The 23,846-nt window shown below is 42.5% G+C and overlaps 1 protein-coding gene across 10 annotated transcripts in view; it reads right to left on the bottom strand.

The window, feature by feature from the left end:
- Positions 1–23,846, bottom strand: part of ERC1 (ELKS/RAB6-interacting/CAST family member 1) — a 2,156,751-nt gene that overhangs the window by 1,723,660 nt on the left and 409,245 nt on the right. For 4 of the 10 annotated variants that reach the window (XM_078673686.1, XM_078673691.1, XM_078673684.1 and 1 more), the window contains exon 6: positions 1,467–1,559. The exons of 3 other annotated variants lie outside the window; for them this stretch is intronic. In XM_078673686.1, coding sequence (XP_078529812.1) covers positions 1,467–1,559 — 93 coding nt within the window. The remainder of the gene's footprint in view (positions 1–1,466; positions 1,560–23,846) is intronic. 3 more of the 10 variants (XM_078673693.1, XM_078673687.1, XM_078673685.1) reach the window with 1 other exon arrangement.

Genomic DNA, 23,846 nt, shown 5'->3' on the forward strand with positions numbered 1-23,846 from the left:
TGGCATTTACAATGCCATTAGCTCAAACTCAAATAAATCCGAGCCCGATTGCATTTCTAATGCTTGTTTAAATTATGTTAACAGGCTACTTTAGTTACTGTGCCAAAGCTTTTTGTCCATCTTGAACATTGTACTGCTCTCTATTTTTACCGCGGGACTCTCAGCTGAACAACATGAATGATTCAAGCATGTGAAACTATACAATGTCCAATAGTGGAGAACAAGAAGAATACATTTGGAAAACTTAGTTTGCCAAATAAAATCTGTAGTGATTGAGTTAAGGTGAGAGGAAATAATGCATGCAGGAAAGCTTCTAGAAAACGTTCTATGGGACATTATTCAGAGAAATTCCAGGTCAGAAGGTACGGTTGTCACAAATAGCATTTTACATTTTGACTGAGCTACAATAAATCCAGATGTCTACTTACACGACATATTAAAAATGTGGCAGCCTGTGAGATAAGTGATTTACGAAAGGATAAAATACAAAATAAATGAGACAATACAAAGGTCATGGTTGGTAAAATATTTAGACAGCTTCCCTTCAAATAAATTAAAGTTACAATGTTATTCTCTTAAAGAGAAGAAGGGGTTCTTACTACAATGCTTGCACATCTGCTTACTATCTCCTGACAGGAGCACTGGAAGAATCAGGTCTGCTCACTCAGGGTCTACACAGCGAAAGTCAAACCAAACACATCCAGTCACCTATAAGCTATATCCAGAGCAGCAAATGGGGTGCCATGCTTTAATGTGTGCAGAGTGTAGATGATGTTTGTGTAGTGCTGTGCAAAAATGGTAACCTAAGCCACTGTAGGCTCTGTACTCTATACAGGTGAGAAGGTGCTTAAATTGTAATGCAGAAGCAAGTGCTTAGATTTTAAATGTGACCATCCATGGTGAAAAACAAATAAATGGAAACAAGACCTTGATGCTACACCCAAGGACAGAAATAGTTTCATTGTATTCTGGTATTTTTAGAAGGGTGTGGGACATCTAGGTGGTTTAAAAATAACAGACACTTAAGTTAAGCACTTACCATATGTCTGTAGGACTTCCATTGCATGATTACCAATGTAGAGCAATGACAAGAAACAATCAATGCCCTGCCCTAACCCTCATGTACTATGCCAGAAAACGGAAGTCATCATTTGTGCAGCACAAAGGTCTCGTTTTCATAAAAGGTACAGTATCACAGTATGTCAGGGTGCCTCAAAAAAAGCGCCAGGCTTTTTTCTGCCACTCAACAGTGCATCCGTTTTGATGGCCATTAAAGGGATGGGCGCGATGTCAAGCTATTTGAAAGAGAGAAGCAATCGAAGCAGATACATCGGATTAGTGGGTTAGTACTGGTGATACTTAAAGCAGCAGTGCATAAGTGGAGTGAGTTACGTGAGCCCCAGAAAGCCCCAGCATTAGCAGGCCACCTCGGTGCATGCGCCGCACATTTAATAGAGAAGTCTTACGGCATAGACCTCGGTCTGGAGAACTGATGCTTTTCTTTTCAGTTCCTCTCCTTGAGTCTCCTTCGCACTTAGTTCCTCTTTGAGTTGTTCTACCTGTTACAACATTTACTTAAGTTATTGTTCGAAAGGTGACAAGCGGAACATAGTTTCAGAGAACAGAGCACAACAGAAATCGAATAAAACAATGTTTTTCTTCTGTGTACTGCACAAAGTAGAAGTGCCCCAAAAATGGCTAGTTTCAAATAAATTATTTGGCTGAGAACGTGCCATCCAAAGAACAGATAAACAGAGCAACAAATGTGTTAAAACCGGAGTTATCATACCAGAGTACAGAAAAAAAGACCGAGAAGAAAGAGGTTCAGTGAAATGGAGGAAAAATATAGAAAAGTTGCTGATTTGTGTTCAACACAAACTTGATTTAGAGTAGTTTAAGACCAGGAGTTAGTTCCATGAAGTGGAACAATTGTAGACAAAGAGAGGAAAAAAGAATGTTCCCAATTTAGGGATGCTCTCTTCAGGGAAGGCTCGAAGCAGAACAGAGGAATCCAAGAATTCAAAGAACATGCATGCACAGGGGTGAACAGATTGATGAATTTTAAGAAACATTTCTGAGTTTCCTGAGGGAGGACTGGACTAAGCAGAAAGACCAATAAGAGTTGTAATAGCGCATATTGAAAGTATTGTGTACATTGCATTTATGTGGTATGTGCACTAAGCAAACAAAGTCACGAGGCACAGGATACTGTTTAGCATTAAAGGGAGTCAGTGAAGGAAGTTTGACGATGGGCTGTTACTTTCTTGTGAAATAGTATTCTCTAAAAAGATGTGCCATCCCCTCTATTCTAAATTGGAGCAAGGTGGGGAGATGATACAGATATGTTGATCAAATCCTGGGTGCATAAATTAAGTCCTATTGCCTTGCTTTTTTTCTTTTTTAGGTCGAGCCTGGGCAGCGCCTGCGTTAGCCGCTCTGCGAGCCATGCTGTACTGGAGTATGTACTTGAAGCCCCATCCACTCTCCACCCACATTCGTCATCGGCTTGTGTCAACGCCCTTCGTAAATGCTGGCTTCTGATTCGTTATTAGTCTTGTTAATCCCTCCTTAGTACTGCCTTGTCTTCATTTGTATCCTCCCATGAGGACTGTCCCTTTTACTTCGCTTGTTACACGGTACAGTGTTTCTCTTACTGCAGGAGGGTCTCTCGTGTGCAGTTGTGACCACCGGCTTGTTTATTTAACTCGTAGCAAACGGGGAGCTCTTCAGGGGCCATGGGAGACAGAAGGGGGTAACTCAGCAAAGCCTTCAAGCATTTGGAATGCATTTGCGAGAGTTTAAGCTATTGGCACTGTAAATGACAATGCCCTTTATTTATGTTTAAAAAACCAAAACGGCATGTAATTTTTAATGCATATAGCTCAAACCCGCAAAAATGCGAGACCTATTGCATTGCAGATTCTTGTTGCACTTTGTGTCTGGCCTGACGGACGGTGTACTAATTGTGGGGGCACAGAGAGCCGCTAGACGTCAGTAGTTTGTCAGGCAATGTAGGCACATGGGTGTAAGTCACAATAATCTTAAAAGATAAACTTAAGAAACAGACACAAGCAGAGCACTTTTGAGCTAAAGGTCAGTAATGGAATGATCAGATTGAATGGAAAAACGGTAAAAAGAAAAGTCGGAGCATAGAAAATAGAAAAGCAAAGACAGTGGTAAAGAGGATCTGGACTAAAGAATCCTGGGAGATAGAGCGGGTTTCCAGGATTGGAGAGGCATATTTCAAGAGCCATTCAACATTTTGTTGGGAGATTCTTCTCAACTCTTTTTTTTTATTCTGGAACATACAGATTTTCCAATTCATAAACAGTAACAGAGCACCATACCATTTTTGGACAGTCAAAAAAAACTTTGGTTGCAAAAAGAACAAATTCCAGACCTGACCTAAAAACGAATCTTTTTTTCGAGCTGAAGACACTGTTAGTCATTCATAGTTATTTACACAATTGGCCTGCATTATTTCAACGCAAATAAAGGAACACAAACGCACTCCTACTTTTGCCCTGGTTTCCACTGATCTGCAACCTCAGAGTGCTTTGTCAGGATTCTGAAATATTTCAGCCACTGAGTTACTCCTATGGTTGAAAAGTATGGGAGACAGAGCACGTGGGCTCCCACGGACACTTGGCATCCTCACTTTCGGGTTAGCCTGAGGACTTCTGGAGCTTTAATGGAAGAATCAGAAATTAAAAGTTTTTCAACTGGAGCAAACGCCTGAGAATTCGTGGCCTCATTTCTAATTTCACTCTTGTATCATATTCCTATCTGCTGCCTGCTAATTGGGATTTGGCAAATCCATAATCCCTTGAAATCCCAGATCCCAGCAGCTTCCTGATAGAAATCCACAGAAGGCTCCCCTGATTGAGATGAATACACGTAGAGTGGGAGTATAGTCCTGGATTTCTCTACCACTTACCCCATAGTTTCTCCAACGGGTTTATCATCTACCAGATACAGCACACAGGACTTTAGGGACACAAATTCTCGTTGGATCGGACCACTTCGAACCTGACCTTGTAGAGGAAACGTCAAGAAACCTATGCTCTGGGCTGCGGACGGAGAAAACAAAAGGCTTTAGTTACCCTGCGAAATCTGGCAGTTTAGACTTCGATTCCCTCGAAACAACAGGTTAGGCCAGCAGCAGCTAGGGGAGGGGGGGGTGTATTTTTCTCCTCTAATAGAGCATGGTTGTCCCTGAAATGAGAGCGCTCCACGAAGGCAGTCTTATGTTCTTCTATGTCTAAAGTAGGTTGGAATGTGATTCAACCTTCTAGAAGTGGGCGCTTGAGTAGAGAATGTAGGGGGAGGTGGAGGCAAAGAGCGGACTGCTCCTGTCGGTTAGTGTGATCTCTATGCAATAAACTTACCCGACAGAGCTCCTTCGGTGGATTGATGCTGGTATTCGCCATACAGCTAGAGCGCCACAAGAGGGCAGTCTGATACCGCCACCTGAACAAACACCAATCTGAAGTTGCTGGTAAACCTGACATCTCAGCTACGATGCGCAGAAAAAGTATCCGACTCTCCTTTTCCACGATGTGTTTGACATTAGGGATAATGAGTACTATTTGTTTCCTTGTAAAGCCGAAAAATAAGAATAATAATTACGAGATAATATAATACACCATACGGTGCGTCCCTGCGCTGAGGCCTGACCTACACACGCTGCAGAAAAGAAAACTAATCTAGATCAATGTTCTCCCCAACAAGATCAGGTGAACTAAACTGTTTATTAATGATTTAGAAGTGCTAGTAGCACAGCTTTCAGACGTAACTATATAACATTTATTGTATAGCACAGTAATCAGATGAAATAGGGTGACATGAGACAGCAGCAAGTGGGCGTGGACAGGTGAAGCTTGTATAACCTATAAGAACTTTAGGTGGACATTGGCATCTCGTGCTTTCTTCTCCACCAATCAGCCTTTTAACGAGCCATAAAGCTGGCAGAAGGAGCCATTCAATGTTTACCTCTTATTCTCAAATTGAGATGCTGGGGATGAGGAAGCAAACAGAACAATTGATGGACAGATGTCTGCACAATGTCAAACATTCCCCCAGTACAGAGATGTGGGCCGTAATCCATCGGAAGGGCACTAATCAGAAGTAGCACCAATGGAGGAGACGGCAAGAATCCCCCATGTGCCCGGGACAAGCGGCACGACCATCACGTGACTCATTCACGAGGTACAGGCATTGTATAGAGGAATATGAAATGAGTAGAGTTATGACCTTCGCAGGTGGAGCCTGAGGCAGCTGAGCTGGTAACGTCCACACTGAAAGAGGACTGTTTGGGGCAGATTTAGCATTACTTCACCTCAAGCACCTGCAGAAGAGATTTTAGTTAGTGGACCTCCGATAGAACCTGTAACAGCTTACACAGCTTGTGCAAATGCAAGACGAGTCTCTGAAATGATTAACAGAACAGGCCTGCCATATCGGAGCTGTGTCCAAGGACAAAACAGGGGTGTTCCCAGGATACTATTCCATCGTCCTCTCCCTCCTGATACTGCGGGACCTCTCAGACTTCTTTGAGACCGGCCACATCCTCCACTCGCACCCCCGCCCTGACACGAGTTTGCTCACTTGGGCACATCCAGGTCCTAGAATATCACGATTTCCTGCACAACGTACCTTGTTCCCAATCATCTTCAATCTCTACATGGTGCACCTTAGGACTCTGGTCAATGAGAACAGCCATCGTTAACTGTACCAGCACCAGATCAGAGTCACCTGCACTGGAGGTCCACTGTGCTGAAGTGTTGGGATCTTCGTTCTATGGGGCAGGATTGTGGAGCTATAACATCATTTCTGGATTGACGACTGCTGAAAATAAGTTTCTCAGAATGTTGGTTAATCAGCACATGGTGCACCAAATACTCTCTATACAGCTTGGTACGGGCATAAGAGGCATTGTGAACATAAAACTCAGACCTCTGACTTACTGGGGTAGATTATGGTGCACAGAGGAACTGGCTCTGAATAGAGCGTGACTTCAAGAAGTTTCATCCTTAAATAGTCTGAAAATGAACACATGGTCGGACAACGTAAAGACACAGCTTTATACCATTGGGCTGAATAAATTGTGGGATACGTCTTCGAACATCACTAGATCAACAGGGAAACAACTCCGAGATATTGGTCAAAAAGGTGTAATGTAAACTACGTATTGCATAAGCGCATAACACTACGGATTTAATTCTGGACTAACAATAAATATAAGTTTAAGAATTTTATGGATGATGTCAGTTCACCGGTGACCATACAATTCACATAAAAATGAGATATGGTAATTTACCTCTAAACAGCCTTACTTGCAAATGGACTGCCACAGAAATGTACAGAAGATCCTGAAATTCGAGAGGTGAGGTGAGGAAGGAGTGCGGGCATACAGAAACGGAGGTAAGTGAAAGGGGCAATCCCTAATCTGATTTTTTATTTTGCCACAGTTAAACAATTAAGGGAAGTTAACTGGGGGTGAGAGTAGATGCACACCCGTTAAGTGGCAGAAACCTCCCAGTGTAACAAAACTCCCTTGCATTCTCTGCCACGAAGTAAAGAAGAATTCGAAAAGACAAATGGTCTTAGGGAAAACCAAACCACGTAAGGTCCAGAAAAACTCTAAAAAAGTAGGAAATAAATCCGGAATGGAGGATGTGATCAACGTATCGAAAAATTTGGACGATGCAAACAAAGATATGGCAACACCAACCAATAGCAGAGTAATGGCTAATGGAGTAATGGGTAATGGAGAAATTTCACCCCCGAGTTCAACTCCACTCCCAGCGCCTACATCTGCCAAGTCAGCCGGCGCCAAAGGGGGGTCGGCGGTATCAAAATCCATTAAGGACTTCATCGGGAAACATTTTAAAGGAAAAGAGATAGCAAGTAAGGAGACAAGTGTTTTAGAGACCCCGCAAACCATCGAAGACTCAGCAGAATCTAGCACGGAAGCTCTGAACCAGTCTGACTTCAATATCGCTGAGTTACCATTGGAACCTCGTCTGTCCTCCTCACCAAGGATGTGTCTGTCACTATTCACCCAGGACATAGGAGTAGATGTGGTGAATGAAGACAATACAGACAGTAGCAACCCCTTGGGTGAAGGGAATCCAGTTGGGAGGGAAGCTAGTTTTAATGGACACCAAAGACCAGTGAGCCCAAATGTCATCGGTCTCGATGCATCAGGAGTGCCTTTATGTAGTTTGGAGGTGACTGGGTCCACCAGCTTATCCATGCTTGAGGTTATGTTAATGCTTCAGAAGACTTTGCAGGGAATTTTAGAGGTTTCAGTCCTAAATAATGATATTATAAAAAGACAAGGTGACCAATACAAGGATATAATTGGAGAGATTTTTTTGCTACAAAATAGCATCCGGCGCGGTCGGGGCGGGGTTAGGGAGAACATGGCGGCTAGCTAGAGAGACTGGTCGGGAGTGCCGGTCGTAGGCGGCATGCTGTAGCGGGTGAAAGTGTGGAACTACGGCGGAATTGCGAGTAACAGCGATGGACTGCGGCGGCTTTTAAGTACGCTACCCGTGTAAGTTAATGTGTGCGAAGGCTTGATAGTTGCGGCACAGCGGTATAGCGGCATAGCGGGCTCGAGCTGAGAGAGAAAGCAAGAAGCAGGAAGCAAGAGGCCGACAAGCGGAGACGGCGGCGGCGGCAGCCTATGGAGAACGTGGAAGGGGGCAGTACAAGCTGCACTGCACTAGCGGCAGTGGAGACAGTTAGAACAGCCGAAAAAGGAGCTGAGAAGGGAGCAGCAGGAATAGCAGGAATATCGACGGAGGTCCCCTCGCTGAAAGGCATCGAGCGCTGGAGCTGTGCAGCTCTAGAAAGAGGTAGAGGTAGGCGGGCGGCGGCAAGGCTTCAGTTCTCGGCAGGTGGGGCTGTGGGGAGAGGGACAGCACAGGAGGGGAATCGCTTGCAGGCAAGCACTTCCCCACCCCTAGAAAGAAGGGACCACCCCCGCTCTGAAATTCCCTCACAGGATAGCTGGGGAATTAAATAATTGTAAGGCGCAGGATACACGGCCGAAGGAGAAAGGAAAAAGTCCACAAAAATTCAATTCAGGGTATGCACTGAGAAGTGCAGGGAAGCCGGTAGGGGGAGGTTGGAGCCCGCACAACACACAGCAGAAGAGTAAAACTTCCTACAAGCTGAACTTAAATTAAAAAAAAACGCAAACAAGCAGGTCAGGATTCATCGGGAAGAAAATCTCCATTAGCCCATCTCTAAATTCTTATTTTAAACCCGTTCCTAAGACGTTGGTTCTTGCAAGAGGGTGCAAGCAAGGAGAGTCAACAATTGAGGACTGGTCGGAACACTTGAGTCCAAATCGCTATAAAATTTTGGAGGTGGAGGAGGCTCCAGACGCAGAGGCGGTAGAGATGGAGCCCGAGGCTGCCAGTCTGTCAGAAACTCCAATAGAAGGGGGCCCATTAAAAATCCCGATAGAACCAGGAAAACATATGGAAGAGAGAGCTGATGAGAATGGGGGTAAGATTGATGGGATTGAAGAGGAGGGTGCCGCTTTAGGGGAAGGTGCGATGCACTCAGATAGTATGGTTATAGCTCTCCTGAGAAAATTAGATTTAGATGTTCATCGGGGCTTTGAGGAATCTAAAAGCAAGCAGGATGGTATCAGGGAGGCAGTGGGATTACTGGAGGCTAAGTTTGACGAGTTAAATACACGGACAGGAAAACTTGAACAGGAGGTTAAGGAGATGCAGGCGGCAGTCGAGGATAATTGTAAGGAGCTCGAAGAGGTTAAGTTTAGAGAGAGAGCCTACGAGGACCGACTAGAGAGGCTGGAAAATATGCAGCAAAGAAATAATTTGAAAGTTTTGAAACTTCCAGAGGGAAAGGAGGGAGAGGATTTAAAAGGCTTTGTGGTCCATTTATTAAAATCTGAGCTGCAGATAGAGGAGTCTGAAGAGGAGATTGCTGCTGATATACAGAGGATCCATCACGATCCCTTCAGACTGAAGCCAAATCGGTCCAAGCCCAGAAGGGTCTTGATTAATTTTCTCACTTATAGCCTAAAAGAGAAGATCCTTGCCATGGCATTGAAGAAGGGCTCCCTTATGGTGGGGGAAGTAAAGATCGAGATCAGATCCGACCTGTCAGTAGTAACTGCAAATAGGCAGTGGGAGCTGGGGAAGCGAATTGAGCCCCTAAGGAAATTGGGGGCGACGGTGCAGTTAAAATTCCCAGCTTTCTTAAAAGTTATGTGGAATAATAAAATGTACTCCTTCAGATTTGTGGATGATGTGGATAGTTTTTTGGAGCACTGCCAAGGTGGTGGTGCATAGTTAACTGATGTAGTTTGATCACACGGGTTGCGTAAACAGAATAAAGCAAAAAAAAAAAATGGGTTATGTATAGAAGCTAGAGTAGCACGTCTGCTGGTGTCCGGCACTCAAAGGGCCTAGGTTTGGGCCTTAGGAAGCTGGAAGGGTTTTCCCAGGGAGGGGGGGGGGGGGGTATGGAGGGGAGGTGGGGGAGGGGGAGAACGGTTAGGGCATAGATGTGGGGGGATTGGGATAGGTAGAAGGGGGGGTGAAAAACAAAAATGTTCTCATGTGCTATGGACCACCTTGAGGGTCAGAATTTTGAGATCAGTATATGATGGTGGAGGGCAAGAGCTTGACGGGAAAAACACAAATGGTGAGATGGCTGTCATGGAATGTTAATGGCCTAAGGGTAAAAGCAAGAAGAGACAGGATCCTGAAGTACTTAAGAGACACTTCAGCTAATATAGTGATCCTTCAAGAGACTCATTTAACCGAGGAGGAGTGCAAACAATTTATGGGTCGACTTCGGTGGATAAGGCACTTTTATAGTTCACCACAAACAAGGGTTACTAGAGGAATACTGGTGATAATTAGAAATGGGTTAGAATGCCAGGTAGAGAGTAGTATAGCGGATGAGAAAGGCCGGTGGTTGATCGTGACCTTAAAGATAGGGGGATCATTATATAATATTATTGGTTATTATGGCCCTAATCAAGACGATGTCACCCTGTTGCTAGAACTAACAAAAGAGATGACTGGGTTGTCTGGTTACATAGTTCTTGCAGGGGACTTTAACACAGTACTAGACGCCAAGCTTGACAGATCTGCGAACAGTAGAGCTTTAGGAAATTACAAAATGGCGGCCAGTGTTAAAAATTTAATAGAGCAGTTTGGGTTATGTGATATTTGGAGGAGGCAGGCTGGGACTGGGCTTGGATACACATACTACAATAACAAAAATACAGTCACAGATCTAGAATAGGCTTCTTTTTATTAGATGCAAGAATAATGGATAAAGTGAAAGAGGTTGTACACGTAGGGGTTCATCTGTCAGACCATTCAGCGGTTTCCCTAGTACTAGAAATTGGGAGTTGCGACGCAGATTCAGTCTGGAGGCTGGACCGTACAGTTCTGTATGATCAGGAAGCAATGCAGTCCCTTCAACAGGAGCTTGAGGTCTTTATCGAACAGAATATAGGATCAACCAGATTGGATATTGTATGGGAGACCACTAAGGCTTTTCTCCGAGGGCGATTGGGAACTCTGGGGGCTAAGAGAAGGAGAGTATATTACCAGGAAGTACGGAGTTTGGAACAGGATATTCGAAAGTATGAAACCATTATTATAAATTCCGGGGGAGCTCCTGAGGAGGAGACTCTTCAAGAGCTGGAAGGGTTAAAGGAACAACTCGCTGCCGTGATTAACAAAAGGGTGAAGGAGAGATGGGAGGCTTCTAGGCAGGATTATTTTGAATACGGGGAAAATCCAGGCAAACTTCTAGCATGGAAGGTTAGGAAAGAGCGGGTTAGAAACATGATAAAGGAGATACAGGTTGGTGTAGAAGGAAAATCAGCCTCAAACATAAACGAGATTGTGGAAGCATTTTATAATTACTTCGTGGAAGTGTACAGTGAAGAGCTGCATCCGGACAGACAGGAGGTGGAGGAGTGGGTCAGGGTTCTAAAGCCCTCTACGGAAGAACACCGAAGAGTTTTGAACAGAGAGATTAGGCAGGAAGAGGTAGAGGAAGGTATTAGGCAGGCAAAAAAAGGCAAAGCACCTGGCCCCGATGGCCTTCCTGTAGAAGTTTATAAGAGTTTGATGCAGGGGCTGGCACCACTACTAACAAAGGTGTTCAATGAGGCGTTTTCTGAAAAAAAGGAGATTCCTGCATCGTGGGACCAGGCAAATATAATCATCATACCTAAAGTTGGCAAACCTCCAAAATATATGGATTCATATAGACCTATCTCACTTTTAAACTGTGATTACAAGTTGTTTGCCAAGATTCTGGCAGATAGGTTGGGCAAAGTCATTCCGTATTTTATTCACGAAGACCAAAAAGGATTTGTGAAAGGTAGTCACCTAAATGAACTAACGTTTTCCCTGATAGGTAGCATAGATGTCGCTGTCGATCAAAAGCTTCCTCTGGCGGTGGTGGCTTTAGATGCTGCTAAAGCTTTTGACCGTGTAAATTGGGAGTTTTTGAAAACTTTATTAGAGCATTTGCAGCTAGGGGAAAACTTTCTTCAAATGATGTCACGAGTATACCACACGCCAAACTCTAGGGTTTTGGTTAACGGGGTTCTTACAAAATCTATCAGGATTATGCGAGGAACCAGGCAGGGGTGCCCCCTGTCCCCGCTTTTATTTGATCTTTATATTGAACCACTGGCCTGCAAAATAAGAGGGACAGAAAATATTCCTGCTTTTACGTTTCAGGGCTGGTCAAGGAAGATAGGGCTATATGCGGACGACATTGTAGTTTTAACATCAAATTTGGCAAAATCACTGGTTGAAATTGAAAACATCACAAAGTTTGGAGAAGTCTCAGGATATTAATTAAACTCTGATAAAACTGAAATCATGGCTTGGAATATGGCGGTGGCACCTGGAATCTCAAAAAAACAGATCAGATACCTGGGGATACAAATTACTCAAGATATAAAACAGCTAACATTGGTAAATCTGGCTAAAGCAATGAAAGACATTACTGTACTACTGAGAAATTGGAGTGCAATACCACTAACTATGATTGGTCAGGTAAATTTAGTTAAGATGATGGTGCTTCCTAAGTTGACCTTTTTATTTGATTCGGTTCCTCTGATGTTTGAGAAAGAAGAGGTAGTTAAATTACAGAGCGAAACTGTTTCATTTATTTGGGGCTCCAAGGGGTCAAGGTTATCTTGGAAAAAAATTCGGAGAAAATATGTCAAGGGAGGTCTAGCAGCCCCGGACTTTCAATTTTATTCTTGGGCTTTTTTGCTTAAGAACTGTAGAATGCTTCTTGGAACCCCCAATAACTCATCAATAACCTCTTTGCTGCCATGTTGAAAGTAGAAAAATGCCATGTGCGAGGTTTTTTATATAAATTTGCAGATCCAAAATACTTTAAAAAAGTTAGACAGAAGGTCTTAAGAGACTTAGCTACGGTGTGGTACCGTATCAGGCGAGTGATAAAAATTCCATATTTTAGTGTGGCTGCACCAATCTGGGAGGCTCCGGGGGCTCCAAGTTGGACGGAAGATGATCTAGCTAGGATATTAAAAACAGAGGGTCCACAGGTTTGGGGCGAGTTGTTTTGTGAAGGAGCTTTGCTTCCGTGGGCGGTCTGCGAGCAACTTTGGGGTCGTAACTTTGCAAAATGTAAGTATCTGCAGATACAAAGCTGGGCGGTAGGTAAGGGAAAGTTAATTGGACGACACAACGAGTTCGAAGAGAAGCTGGTTTCAAACACTCGGATCAAAAAAGAAGTGGCAACGTGGTATTGGGAAATAGTCGAAACGGAAGATGGTCCTTTCCTACTTCCAGAGGTCCTGTGGGGAGAGTGCTTGCCGAGGATCGCAACAGAAGAACAATGGCAAGTAGATATGTTGATTCTTTATAAAGTGGTAAAACCTGCAAATTTAAGGAGGAATCATTTGTTCACTCTCCACAGGGCATATTGGACCCCAAAGAGGCTTGCTAAATTCAAAGATGGGGGCACGGTGTTATGCCCTAAGTGTAAAAGTCCAAATGAAGATGACATTCATATGTTTGTGACATGCCCAGAGATTCAAGACTTTTGGGCAGCTGTAAGTACAACGCTATCAAAAATGATGGAGCAAAATATCACGGTAAGCCCTGAACAGATCATCTCGGGTAGATTGGACACACAAGGTAAGGGCCTCGATGATAATTCTAAGTTGTTTTTCTATGCCATTTTGATTGCTCGAAGAGAAATATGTAAACTATGGGTATCGTCAGAGCCTCCGACAGACTTAATGTGGATTAGAGCTATGAGAGTCATAGCCAAGCTGGACATGGCTGGGCAAAATAATAAGAAGCACCAGTTTTGGAATCTATTGTTAAATCACTACGGGTGAGGGAAACGGGAGTTAAATATCTTTTGACTTTAATGATGTGAGAAGAATAACGGTCCGATGATTAAGTCACTTTGGATGCTCTTGGAGGTCAATGTAGTCTATATGCTTTCCTGCACCAGATATGGCTGTGGTACCTCCCATCCTCCCTCTTAAGCCTACAGGCCTGCAGTACAAGCAGTAGGAAACACCCTCTCATAGTTGAGTTGAAAACCACCTAAGGGTGCCATAAGATAAGAAGGGGTGGGAAGTGGCTTATGAGGACTAAGAAAGAAAAAAAGGGATATAATTGGAGAGCTGGTACAGATTAAAAACATGATGCCCGCTTTAGTAAGGCCAGTAGAAGACCAGGAGGAGAATATAGCGGAAAGTGGGGAAGTAGGGAGAAGGGCTAGTAGTCACTCAGAGGATGTACCTACGGAATACATATACTACTGCCCAATGATAATAAAAAGGTATGGGGGAAGAAGTTATAGAACACAAAAAACAACAAAGCAAAGGAGGGGGAGAAAGGCCGCAGCTAACTGCCGCCCCGCAAAGCAACAGGTGTATGGGAGGACGACCCCTCCAGCTCATAAGACAACGGATAAGGAGCTAAGGCAAGGAGCCAAAAAACGAAACTTCGCTGAAATAGGCGCAAGTAGCAATAGCCCTGACGATCAAAGTAGGAGGATAATAAGGAACAGATTGGGAAAAGGCGAAAAGGCTACCATGAGGACCCAATCTGGGACAAAGGAGGGCACAGTAGTAGATTGGGGGCTGGACACGTCTGTAGGTGTGGAGCCCACAAACCTAAACCAGGTGAAGGGGGTTAGAGCTAGAGAAAGGGAAGAAGCAAGTAGGCACAGAAGGGGAGAGATGCCAGAGCGAACAGCACAACATCGGCAGCCAGAATTGTATACAGACAATTGGGTTTTTGTAGAGCCATTAGGACAGGAAAAGGGGGGGGAAAGAACTAGGAAATTAAACCCCTTAAATTGCTCACAGCTCCTATCGTCTTTTGCAATGTGCCCCAGCCTAAGATATGTCAGTACTGCTGATCTAAAAGAAGTTGGGTTTACGGCGAATAGCAAGGGGGAGGAAATAACAAAGGTCCTACTCCACTCAGCCTTAATAAAAGATGCAATAGAAAAGGCAGAGTCCGAGATGCTTTGGGAAGGAATTAGAATAGTAAAAAGGGAGGAGGTGTTACAGAACAAAATAGGGAACTCTTTCCTTAGAAACCATGCAGCCCTAGGAGAAAGACAAATAAAAATGATTAGCCTGGGGAGAGGCAAACAAGATGCCCTGGAAATTACGATAAAACCAAAAGATCAGAGGTGGGATGGAGATGAACTTGTTGGGAATAGATATAGAGAACTGGCATACATGAATGGTGAGGAAGACGGTTACATGAGCAACATTGATTAGGAAGAAGGGTCGTTGCACAGCCTATCCATTCTGTCCTGGAATGTAAATGGATACAATAGAATAATGCCACAGGAAGATTTCAAAAACATCCTGAAGGAAAATGACATTGTATGCTTCCAGGAAACTTGGCTGTGCGACGAAACCCCTGTAACGGAAGTCTTCACTCACCACGTAAAACCTGCAAAAAAGAACTTATCAGGTAGACCCTCTGGCGGCCAGATGACACTGGTCTCAACAAGGATAGCCAAAGACATGGAATCCCTAGAACTCAAGTGTAATTGGGCTTTGGGTAGTAGGGTACGAACCCTAAACAATATGTTAGGGGTCGAAAATCTGTGTATTATCAATGTGTATATACAGAAAGGTAAAACGAACGAATATAGGACTGACCTGGAATATTTAAAATCAGACCTGGAATACCTATGTGATTGCTATCCAAGAGACGTGCTAATGATACTGGGGGACTTCAATCATAGATTAAATCCCATTAAAACGGACTCTTGGCTGAGGGATATGCTAGGAGTATACAAAATAGAGCTGGCACATTTTCCCAGTTGTGAGATCTCAACCCAAGATGATGAGCTTGGGCAACTGTTGGGGGCCATGGGTCTGGTCTGCGTAAATGGAAGAAAGGAAGCAGACCGGCCCGCGAATCGTACCTTTAAAGTAGGGCATCAAATGTGCCCAATAGATTATGCATTCATACAGGCCTGGAACTTTTATCTAATTAAACAATTTGAAATTCTTAGGCTAGAGGGTAGTGATCATTACCCACTGCAGATAAAACTCCAGGTGAATAGTTCTCCACACAGACAAAAAGTGCTACCAGTAGATGTGGAATACCCTAAGCGACTAACTACGAGAATTACCGATGAATATATAAAAAAACTGAGTGCACACCAGTTAACTGTGAACTTAGATAACCTAGCACCAGAGGAGGGCATAACCTATGAGGATACAATAAGGGATATGGTAGAATGCCTCAGGATAAAATTAAAGCACGGTAAACATAAATTAGTAAATAATGCGAAATCATACCCCAGTAGTACCAACCATTGGTTCGATGATGAATGCCGGAAGGTCAAGGCCAGTATTAGAAAACAGGAGAGACGCCTAAGAGCTAATTATAGTGATGAAGCGGTAATAGAACTTAAGAACCTAAAAATAAAATATAAGGCCACTATTAGAGATAAAAAAAGAACCTTTAAGGACAAATGTTGGGGGAATTTACTTGAGACAATTGAAGAAAAGAATGTGAGAGGCTTTTGGAAGTTAGTTCAGGAATGTACGGGGAAAGTCTTAGGAACTCTACACTGCTCGGTACCAGAGGACAAGTGGGTGACCTACCTGGAAGAAATCTATGGTATATGGCCAGTCGGGGAGGGAAGAATGGCCAATGTTTGGCCTGGAATAAGGGAAGAAATTAAAGTACACTTTTCCCCAGATGCCATTAGAGGTATAATAAAGAGGTTAAACTTAACACGGGTTGCAGGACCTGACAATTTACCAGCAATTATAATAAAAACGAACATAGATTGGTGGGCTGAGTTTCTTTCTAATATGTTCCAAGAGATACTAAAAACAGGTAAGTTTCCAGATAATTGGAAGGGGGCAATTGTCAGGCCTATACATAAAAAAGGTGATGTAAACTCCCCAAAAAACTATTGCCTAATAAACTTATTGGATATAGGCGAAAAGGTCTTTTCTAAAGCAATTTTGGGTTTATTAAAGGATTGGGTGGATGATAAACAGATAGTACCACCAGAACAGGGGGGGTTCAAAGAAGGCCACTCAACGGTTGACCACTGTTTTGCTCTTTGGTCCATTGCACGGAAGTCTATCGATCAGTGGGAAATTATTCTGCTGTTTCGTGGACTTCCGTGCAGCTTTCGATCTCGTGGACAGGGAGCAACTGTGGAAAACACTGGTAGGGTATGAAATACCGAGTGACCTGCTAGCCCTAATCCAAGCACTGCATATTGAAAACTGGGCACAGATAATTCTGGATAAGGAGGGAGGATTGACGAAGAGAATCCCAATTGGGAACGGCTTAAGGCAGGGGTGTGTACTTGCCCCCTTACTATTCTCTCTGTTTTTAGCAGACCTACCCCAAAAATTAAGAGAGATTAGAGGGGCAAACCCAAAACTGGGAGGAAACCAGATATCGTGCCTCCTTTATGCGGACAATCTGGTAATCATGGATCAGACGGAGATAGGGCTCCAAAGAAAATTAAATCGATTCAAAGAATACTGTACTTGCAAAAAATTAGTAGTGAACATGGAGAAAACAAAAATTGTTTGCTTTGGTAGGAGGAAAACAAAGTTCTCTTGGTACTTGGGCACAGTATTGCTTGAGAGGGTAGCCGATTATAGATATCTGGGAATGTGGTTCTCTGGTACCCTGAAATGGTATACTCATATACAAGCATTAAAAATGAGGGCATTATCGTCCGTGAATGGCTTAAAAAAATTCAATAATATCTATGGAGAAATGTCGGATAGACCGGTCCTGAAAGCCTATCAAGCAATGGTGCCCCCTCAATTCTTGTATGGAGCCGAAGTCATTTACCTAAGCGGTAAGACCTCTTGGGATAGAGAGGAGGGAAATACATTAAAAAGACTATTCGTACTGCCTAAATCTTCTATGGTACAGGCGGCAAGAATTGAGTTGGGAATTACCTCGTGGGCGATAACCGCCTGTATGGCCCTTGTACGATTTTGGCAGCGATTGGGAGCTGAAGAGTCGCTCAAAATTTCCCAATGGGCCAAAAAGGAAATTACCACGAGTGAGCTACCCTGGGCAAAAGAGTCTAGAGTATCAATAAGGAATGCCTACAGGGTGCTCGAACTGAAGGTCTGCCCGCTACAAGACCATATAATAATAGGTAAGAAAGAACTAAGGCTTCAAGGAACCGATATGTCCCGTACTTATGACCGGGAGTACCTCTCACAAAAATGCTCGGTAGCCCATATGACATCAGCCTGGGAGCTTGACCAACATTTTCCCTATGTAGATCGGCTACCAAGCCATAGCTTAAGGCAGGAAGTCCTAAAAATGAGAATTGGAATAAACCCATGTTTCGCTAATAATGGAGCTCGAAATCAAATGATGGGATGTAATGGGAATTGCACTTGCACTTTAGGCACTACCTGCAATATTACTCACATTTTATTAGATTGTTTGTGTTTTTTAGATATACGAAAGGAGTTTTTATGCCCAATTTTTAAAAAGTATATTATTACAAACAGGATGCAAGCCGCTAAATTGTTGATGGAAATGGGAAACTTAGATATTAGCCTGTGCCTTGGGGAAATATATGAAAAAAGTTAAGGGGTTCCTCAACTGCACAGAGTAAGATCTAATTATAGAAGTCCTCGATATTAAATAAGTCTGAACCAATTAGTGTTTAAAATAGTAAGTGCTGCATGTTTAAGGAGGTGTTGTATAGTATGAATTAAGTGATTTTATTAATTTTATTGATATAATACTCCGATTTTAAAAATGATAGTACTCATATTTATACCAAGAAGTAATATGTCTATTGATACCGCCGTGCTATGTATCTGTCGCTGTTTTTATTTTATCCTTTTTAGTAAGATAAGATGTAAATTGTACTTTTATGGTTGTAACAAACCAAAAAAAGTTTGTTTTGACTGACTGACTGACTGCTTTTAGTAGCTGTACCTCTTCCAACCTCTACCCAAAGTGCCACTTGCAGCTAGAAACATAAGCGCACTTGTTCTTCTGTTCGGCTTACAAACTACAGCGGAAAAAGTGAATTGCACCTGCCTGTCTACTGATAGGAGTGTCAAGATACACAACTGGTCTCTGTATACTCAAAACTGATACAAGTGGCCCAATTGTAACGATTTATTTTGGCATCATGGTGCTGGAGGAAAAAACAAGCAACATTGTGTAATAAAATGACTGCAATTTTAATGGCTGACCTACACATTTGTATTTTGTACGTATTTAGAGTTAGTTGTACTCAAAATAACAAGTAAAGGCAATCTGTTTAATCGGGTGATCCCGAAATAAACATTTAGTTTGATAACAGCCCCAATACTCACCAATACGCTGACACACTACCATACCTGGAAGACTCCCCTGCTCCAGACATCTAATGCCACAAACACTGACTGCACCTCGTCCGGACCCGGGTGTCCAGCCCCTAGCTAAAGATCGACCATACCAAAACCAAAAAAACAGGCAGGGAAGCAGGTAAGCCAGGAGGGCAGGAGAGCATTGGCGAGGGCTGTCTGGAAGAGAAGCATAGGACACAAGAGGGGTCAGCGTGGTTGAGTAGTCTGGATGCATACAGAGTATGGGGAATATACCTGAAGTGGACATGATGATGGACAGCATACAAACCAGGAAAATATGTAATCAAATGCCAGGGAGAGGCATGATGAAAGAAAGGGGAGTATTGTGTCAAGTGTAGGGACAGATGAAAGCAGTCGGTATGGGAGAAGGTCAGTGGAGGTCAACTGAGAGAGCAGTGTAATGGGAGGGCAGTGGGAACAGCAACAGGGAGCCACAGTGAAATGCAGATGCCACGAGTGAATGCTTAAGAAGGGCAGTATGGAGGAAAGGGCAATGATGGCCATGTTACTTACCTTCAGTAATGCCTTTTCTGGTAGCGACACTTTTCTACTTTTCTGAGTGCAGATTCTTCACCTTAGAATATTCTCCAGATTTCAGACTCCATCTGAAAAACCTTGAGCAGTACATCTGTGCACCAGTAAGTGGAGCCCAGCGGCTCTGCGTTGTCATCCATGTCGGAAGTGATGTGCACAGTGCACATATAGGCACCACCCCAGCAGTAAAAATATTATTGTACACAATTGGGACAATGTAAGAAAAAGGTGCAGCTTTGTTACTTGGGCCTAACCAGGGCACATAATAGGGGTTAACTGAAAAAGATTGACACTCACCGACCCTCCTGGCTCATGTAATATCCACTAAGAAGACCGTCCTAAGAGTCATAAGTTTCAGATGACAGATTTATGGGGACTCCTTCATTCAATAATCTTTATTTTGGTCAATTGTAACCATAAAAGATACATTAAAAAATTAAATTTTTACAATATCAATTAATCCTAAGTAGGGGCTCAACAAGGGAAAGGGGCAAAAATTAATAACAATTTATATGATCGGTTCCAAATACGCCTTAAACCTAATCCATTGTCATAAATACATTATTAAAAAAACATTTAAAAGCTAGGCATCCTATATTACAATAAAATTTATACAATTGAAAAGAAATATAAGAAAAATTTCAGAAGAGGACGAGACATCAATCACAATAAACAACCCATTGGAAAGTGCAGATACAATAATCTAATATTTGACGTTAGGTATGAGAATGTAAGATTTTTTCCTCTAAAGCTTTAACCCAGCTTTCTTCCTTATTAAGTAAACATTGAGAAGAAACCTGCTTACGCAAAAGACGACTAGTTGTGACGTGTCAGTCTTTAGTATGCGTGCGGCCTCACTACACCTTCTAACACCCAAATTCCTACAGAGATTCTTGATCCATCGATCCCTGGCTAATTTATATGCAGGACAAAAGAAGAGTATATGCACATCATTTTCTCTAACCTCTTCTGTGCATAACGAGCATGCATCACTTCTGTTATCCGCCTCTGTTCGGCCCCATCTAGATATGTTTGCATTTGTTTGTAAGATCCCATATCTAAACTGCAAGAATAGGGATTTCACTAACATGGGGCCTACCTCGTCCAGAAAAGGTTCAAATTGGGCAACATCTTTAAAGGCTGTAAAATTCAAGGTTAAGGACCCAACAGATGAACTATGCAACATATTATTTGCCATGTGGGTCCAGTAAATAGACTTTATATGTTGCTTACAGAGTGTCGTCAGCTGTAATGGGTCCTCCCAATAATGGGATAAGCCTAACTTCTATGTCCATAATATAATGTGTTTTAGCCAGGAAATATCCTTACTTCGGTCTATCTTTATGATCTCCTCCAGGCCTTCTCTGTAGTGGGACAGCTCAGGGGTTGACCAAATTCTAATCCAGAATAGTAATGGTCTCAATACTGCATGATGATCTACATGTTTTATATTAATATCCAAACATAGTGGAATTAAGGGCGTTCGATTTTGGATTTTTAACAGTTTCCGAAAGAATTGGTTTTCTTCCCGTTCACAATTCTTTTTACAGTATGGCCCCCAAATCTCTGCCCCATAGTGTACGGTTGATTGGGCTTTAATCCTAAAAACTTCCAGGGCTGGAGAAACGGCCTTAGATGTACTAGCCCCATGTTTTTTCAATATTGGTAATGAATTTTGGAGCAACATTACCCTACTCTTTTCTAGTTACCCTTTCCAGGACAATTTACTATCAAGGGTAATTCCTAAGTAGTTAAAGCTTTCCACATATTCCAATTTGTGATTATTTAAAACTAAATTCTTCTTAAAGGATTTGTGCGGGTTTATCGACATGTATTTAGTTTTACTTGAATTGATTTCAAGGCCCTTCGTTGTGCAATAGGTGTTAAAAGAGTCCACTAGGCATTGCAGTCCCTTGGGAGTTAGCGAAATTAAGATTGTATCATCAGTAAAAAGTAATGCTGGGATAACTTCACCCCCGAGTTGTGGGGAATCATGTTTGCAATTTTCTAAATATTTGGGAATATCATTTACATACAGTGAGAAGAGTGTAGGTGCCAGCACGCAGCCTTGTCTTACACCCCTTCTCACTGGTATTGCCGTAGATAATTCCCCCCTAGGTCCCCATCTGACTCTTGCTTAGTTCCCTACGTGTAACCTGACCAATTGCACAAGGATTTCTTCTGGCACCCCAATATGTTTTAAGGAGTCCCACAAAAGAGCCCGGGGTACCAGATCGAAGGCTGCCCTTAGATCAACAAAGGCAATATATAAACTGCCCTTCCTTAAAGTAATATATTTCCAACAAATACAAGTAAATCTGAACACTTGATCAATGGTGCTTGTTTTAGCTCTAAACCGTGCTTGATATTTTGATAGATTATCTGCCTCGTCCATCCATTCTAATAATCTATTTAAAATATGCCTGGCAAAAACTTTCTGTAATATATCAATTAAACTTATTGGGCGATAATTTGCCAGATCATAATGGTTACCCTTTTTAAATAATGTCACAATCTCTGCCCCTTCCATGTATCGGGGATTGGCATACCTGCAGCGATTGAATTACATAAAAAGTTTATGTACGGGCCCCAAACTTCCAAATCGTGCTCCAGTAAGTCCCCTGGTATTTTGTCAGGTCCAGGAGCTTTCCCTGATTTGATAGCCTGTATTGATTTTATAGTTTCTTCTAAACTAAAGTGGATATCAACTACCTTTGCTGCAATTCCCAATTCTTTTTCTATTACCCAGGGTTCCTCAGTGTTGGAGTACAGACGGGAAACAATTTCTACCCAGGTGTTTTCATCTACATAAAGATCTTTAGCAGTCCTTCCTATATTATTTCCCCTCGCTATTAGACTCCAAAAGGCAGCCTGATCTTTGGACTTTGCTGCAGTAATTAAATCAGTCCAGATATCATCATCCCAGGCTTTTTTGGCTTCTACAAGTATTCTATTGTAATTTTTCCTTCTTGCTCTTATTTCTATTGTGTTCTTGCATTTAATTGCTCTGGTTAAAGAAGTCTTAGCTAGTCTGCAATCTTTGTTATACCAGGGGTTCCCTATCTCTCTTTGATTAATCCTTCCTCCGTTATTCTCTTTATAGATGTTACTTAAAAACGGGGTCCGTGTATCTACCAATTTAATATGCATGTCCAGTACACGACATTCCCCTATTGAGACACCTTGGAGTGGTGTAATAATATCTGCGAAGGTATTATAGATATTTGTTATCACTATATCTTTAGCTAGAATATAACGCCATTTCAGGGCTCGTCTGTTATTGTTTGTTAGAAGCTCGCAGGCAGCTAAATCACTCCCTTCGGTTCCAGCTGTGGATGACTTAAAAAGCTGGGATTCTAGTTTCAATTGTAAAGGATAGTGATCACTCTCCGTTCTAGGATAAATTTTAAAATCAATGGCACAATGCCACAGGTTTATTGAAACCAGGATAAAATCTATCTGACTTCGCGAGCTACCTCTACAAAATGTAAATGCCGTAGGTCTGTCTGACGGCAAGCGCCCGGTGCACGCTCTCAAATCATGTTCTACAGTAAGCTTTAAAATTTGTATCGCAGCAACAGTACACTTTACCTCCCTGCTACTATCTATGGACGGGATATTGTACGCCATATCTTGTTCTGCGAACAGATCTAGACCCAATATCGGTTTGAATTTGCAGTTTAGGTCACCACCAACAATTACCCGCGGCGTAGGCCCTATAGAATCTAAGAAAAAAATCAAGTTGCTCAATTACCAACGACTCTTTATTGGGTGCACTTGGCCTATTATAGATATTAATTAAATATAGGTCCTTATTATCTTGCGTAGTAATTTTTACACCCAACAGGACCTGGGACTGAATATACAACAGAGTAATATCAATTTCAAGGGTTATCCCTATCCAGATGACCAAACCCCCTGATGGTCTTCCTCTAACAGAGGGGCTAGCATTCACACTAAATGTTTTAAAACCCAATCTGTGAGGGATTTCCAATGACCAGGTCTCCTGTAGGAGGATTATATCACTCTGGTCTACATAATCGCCCCATATCATATCCAGCAAGTTCTTAGTAAGGCCTGCAATGTTCCAGGAGGTAAACTTTACCTCCTGTTTCCTACTTTTGCCCGTTATATCGGGATTCTCGTGCACATCCAAATTTACTAATACATTTTTAACATGTAAAAGTCCTATATGTGTTTCAGGGTAGATGTTTGTGTGGGTGGGACAACCTCTGGTCCCTCCCCCTCTGGTTGTTACATTTACACCCTGTAGAATCGGTGTTATCTGAACATTTTGGGCACTGTGTACTACTTTACAATAATTTACAAGGGGAATTGCATAAGTACTTATACCACTCAGTCAGTCTAAATCATCCAAAGTTGAAAGGCCATCAAA

Source organism: Lissotriton helveticus, chromosome 1_1 (assembly GCF_964261635.1).
Source record: "Lissotriton helveticus chromosome 1_1, aLisHel1.1, whole genome shotgun sequence".
In the NCBI taxonomy this organism is placed as follows: Eukaryota; Metazoa; Chordata; class Amphibia; order Caudata; family Salamandridae; genus Lissotriton; species Lissotriton helveticus.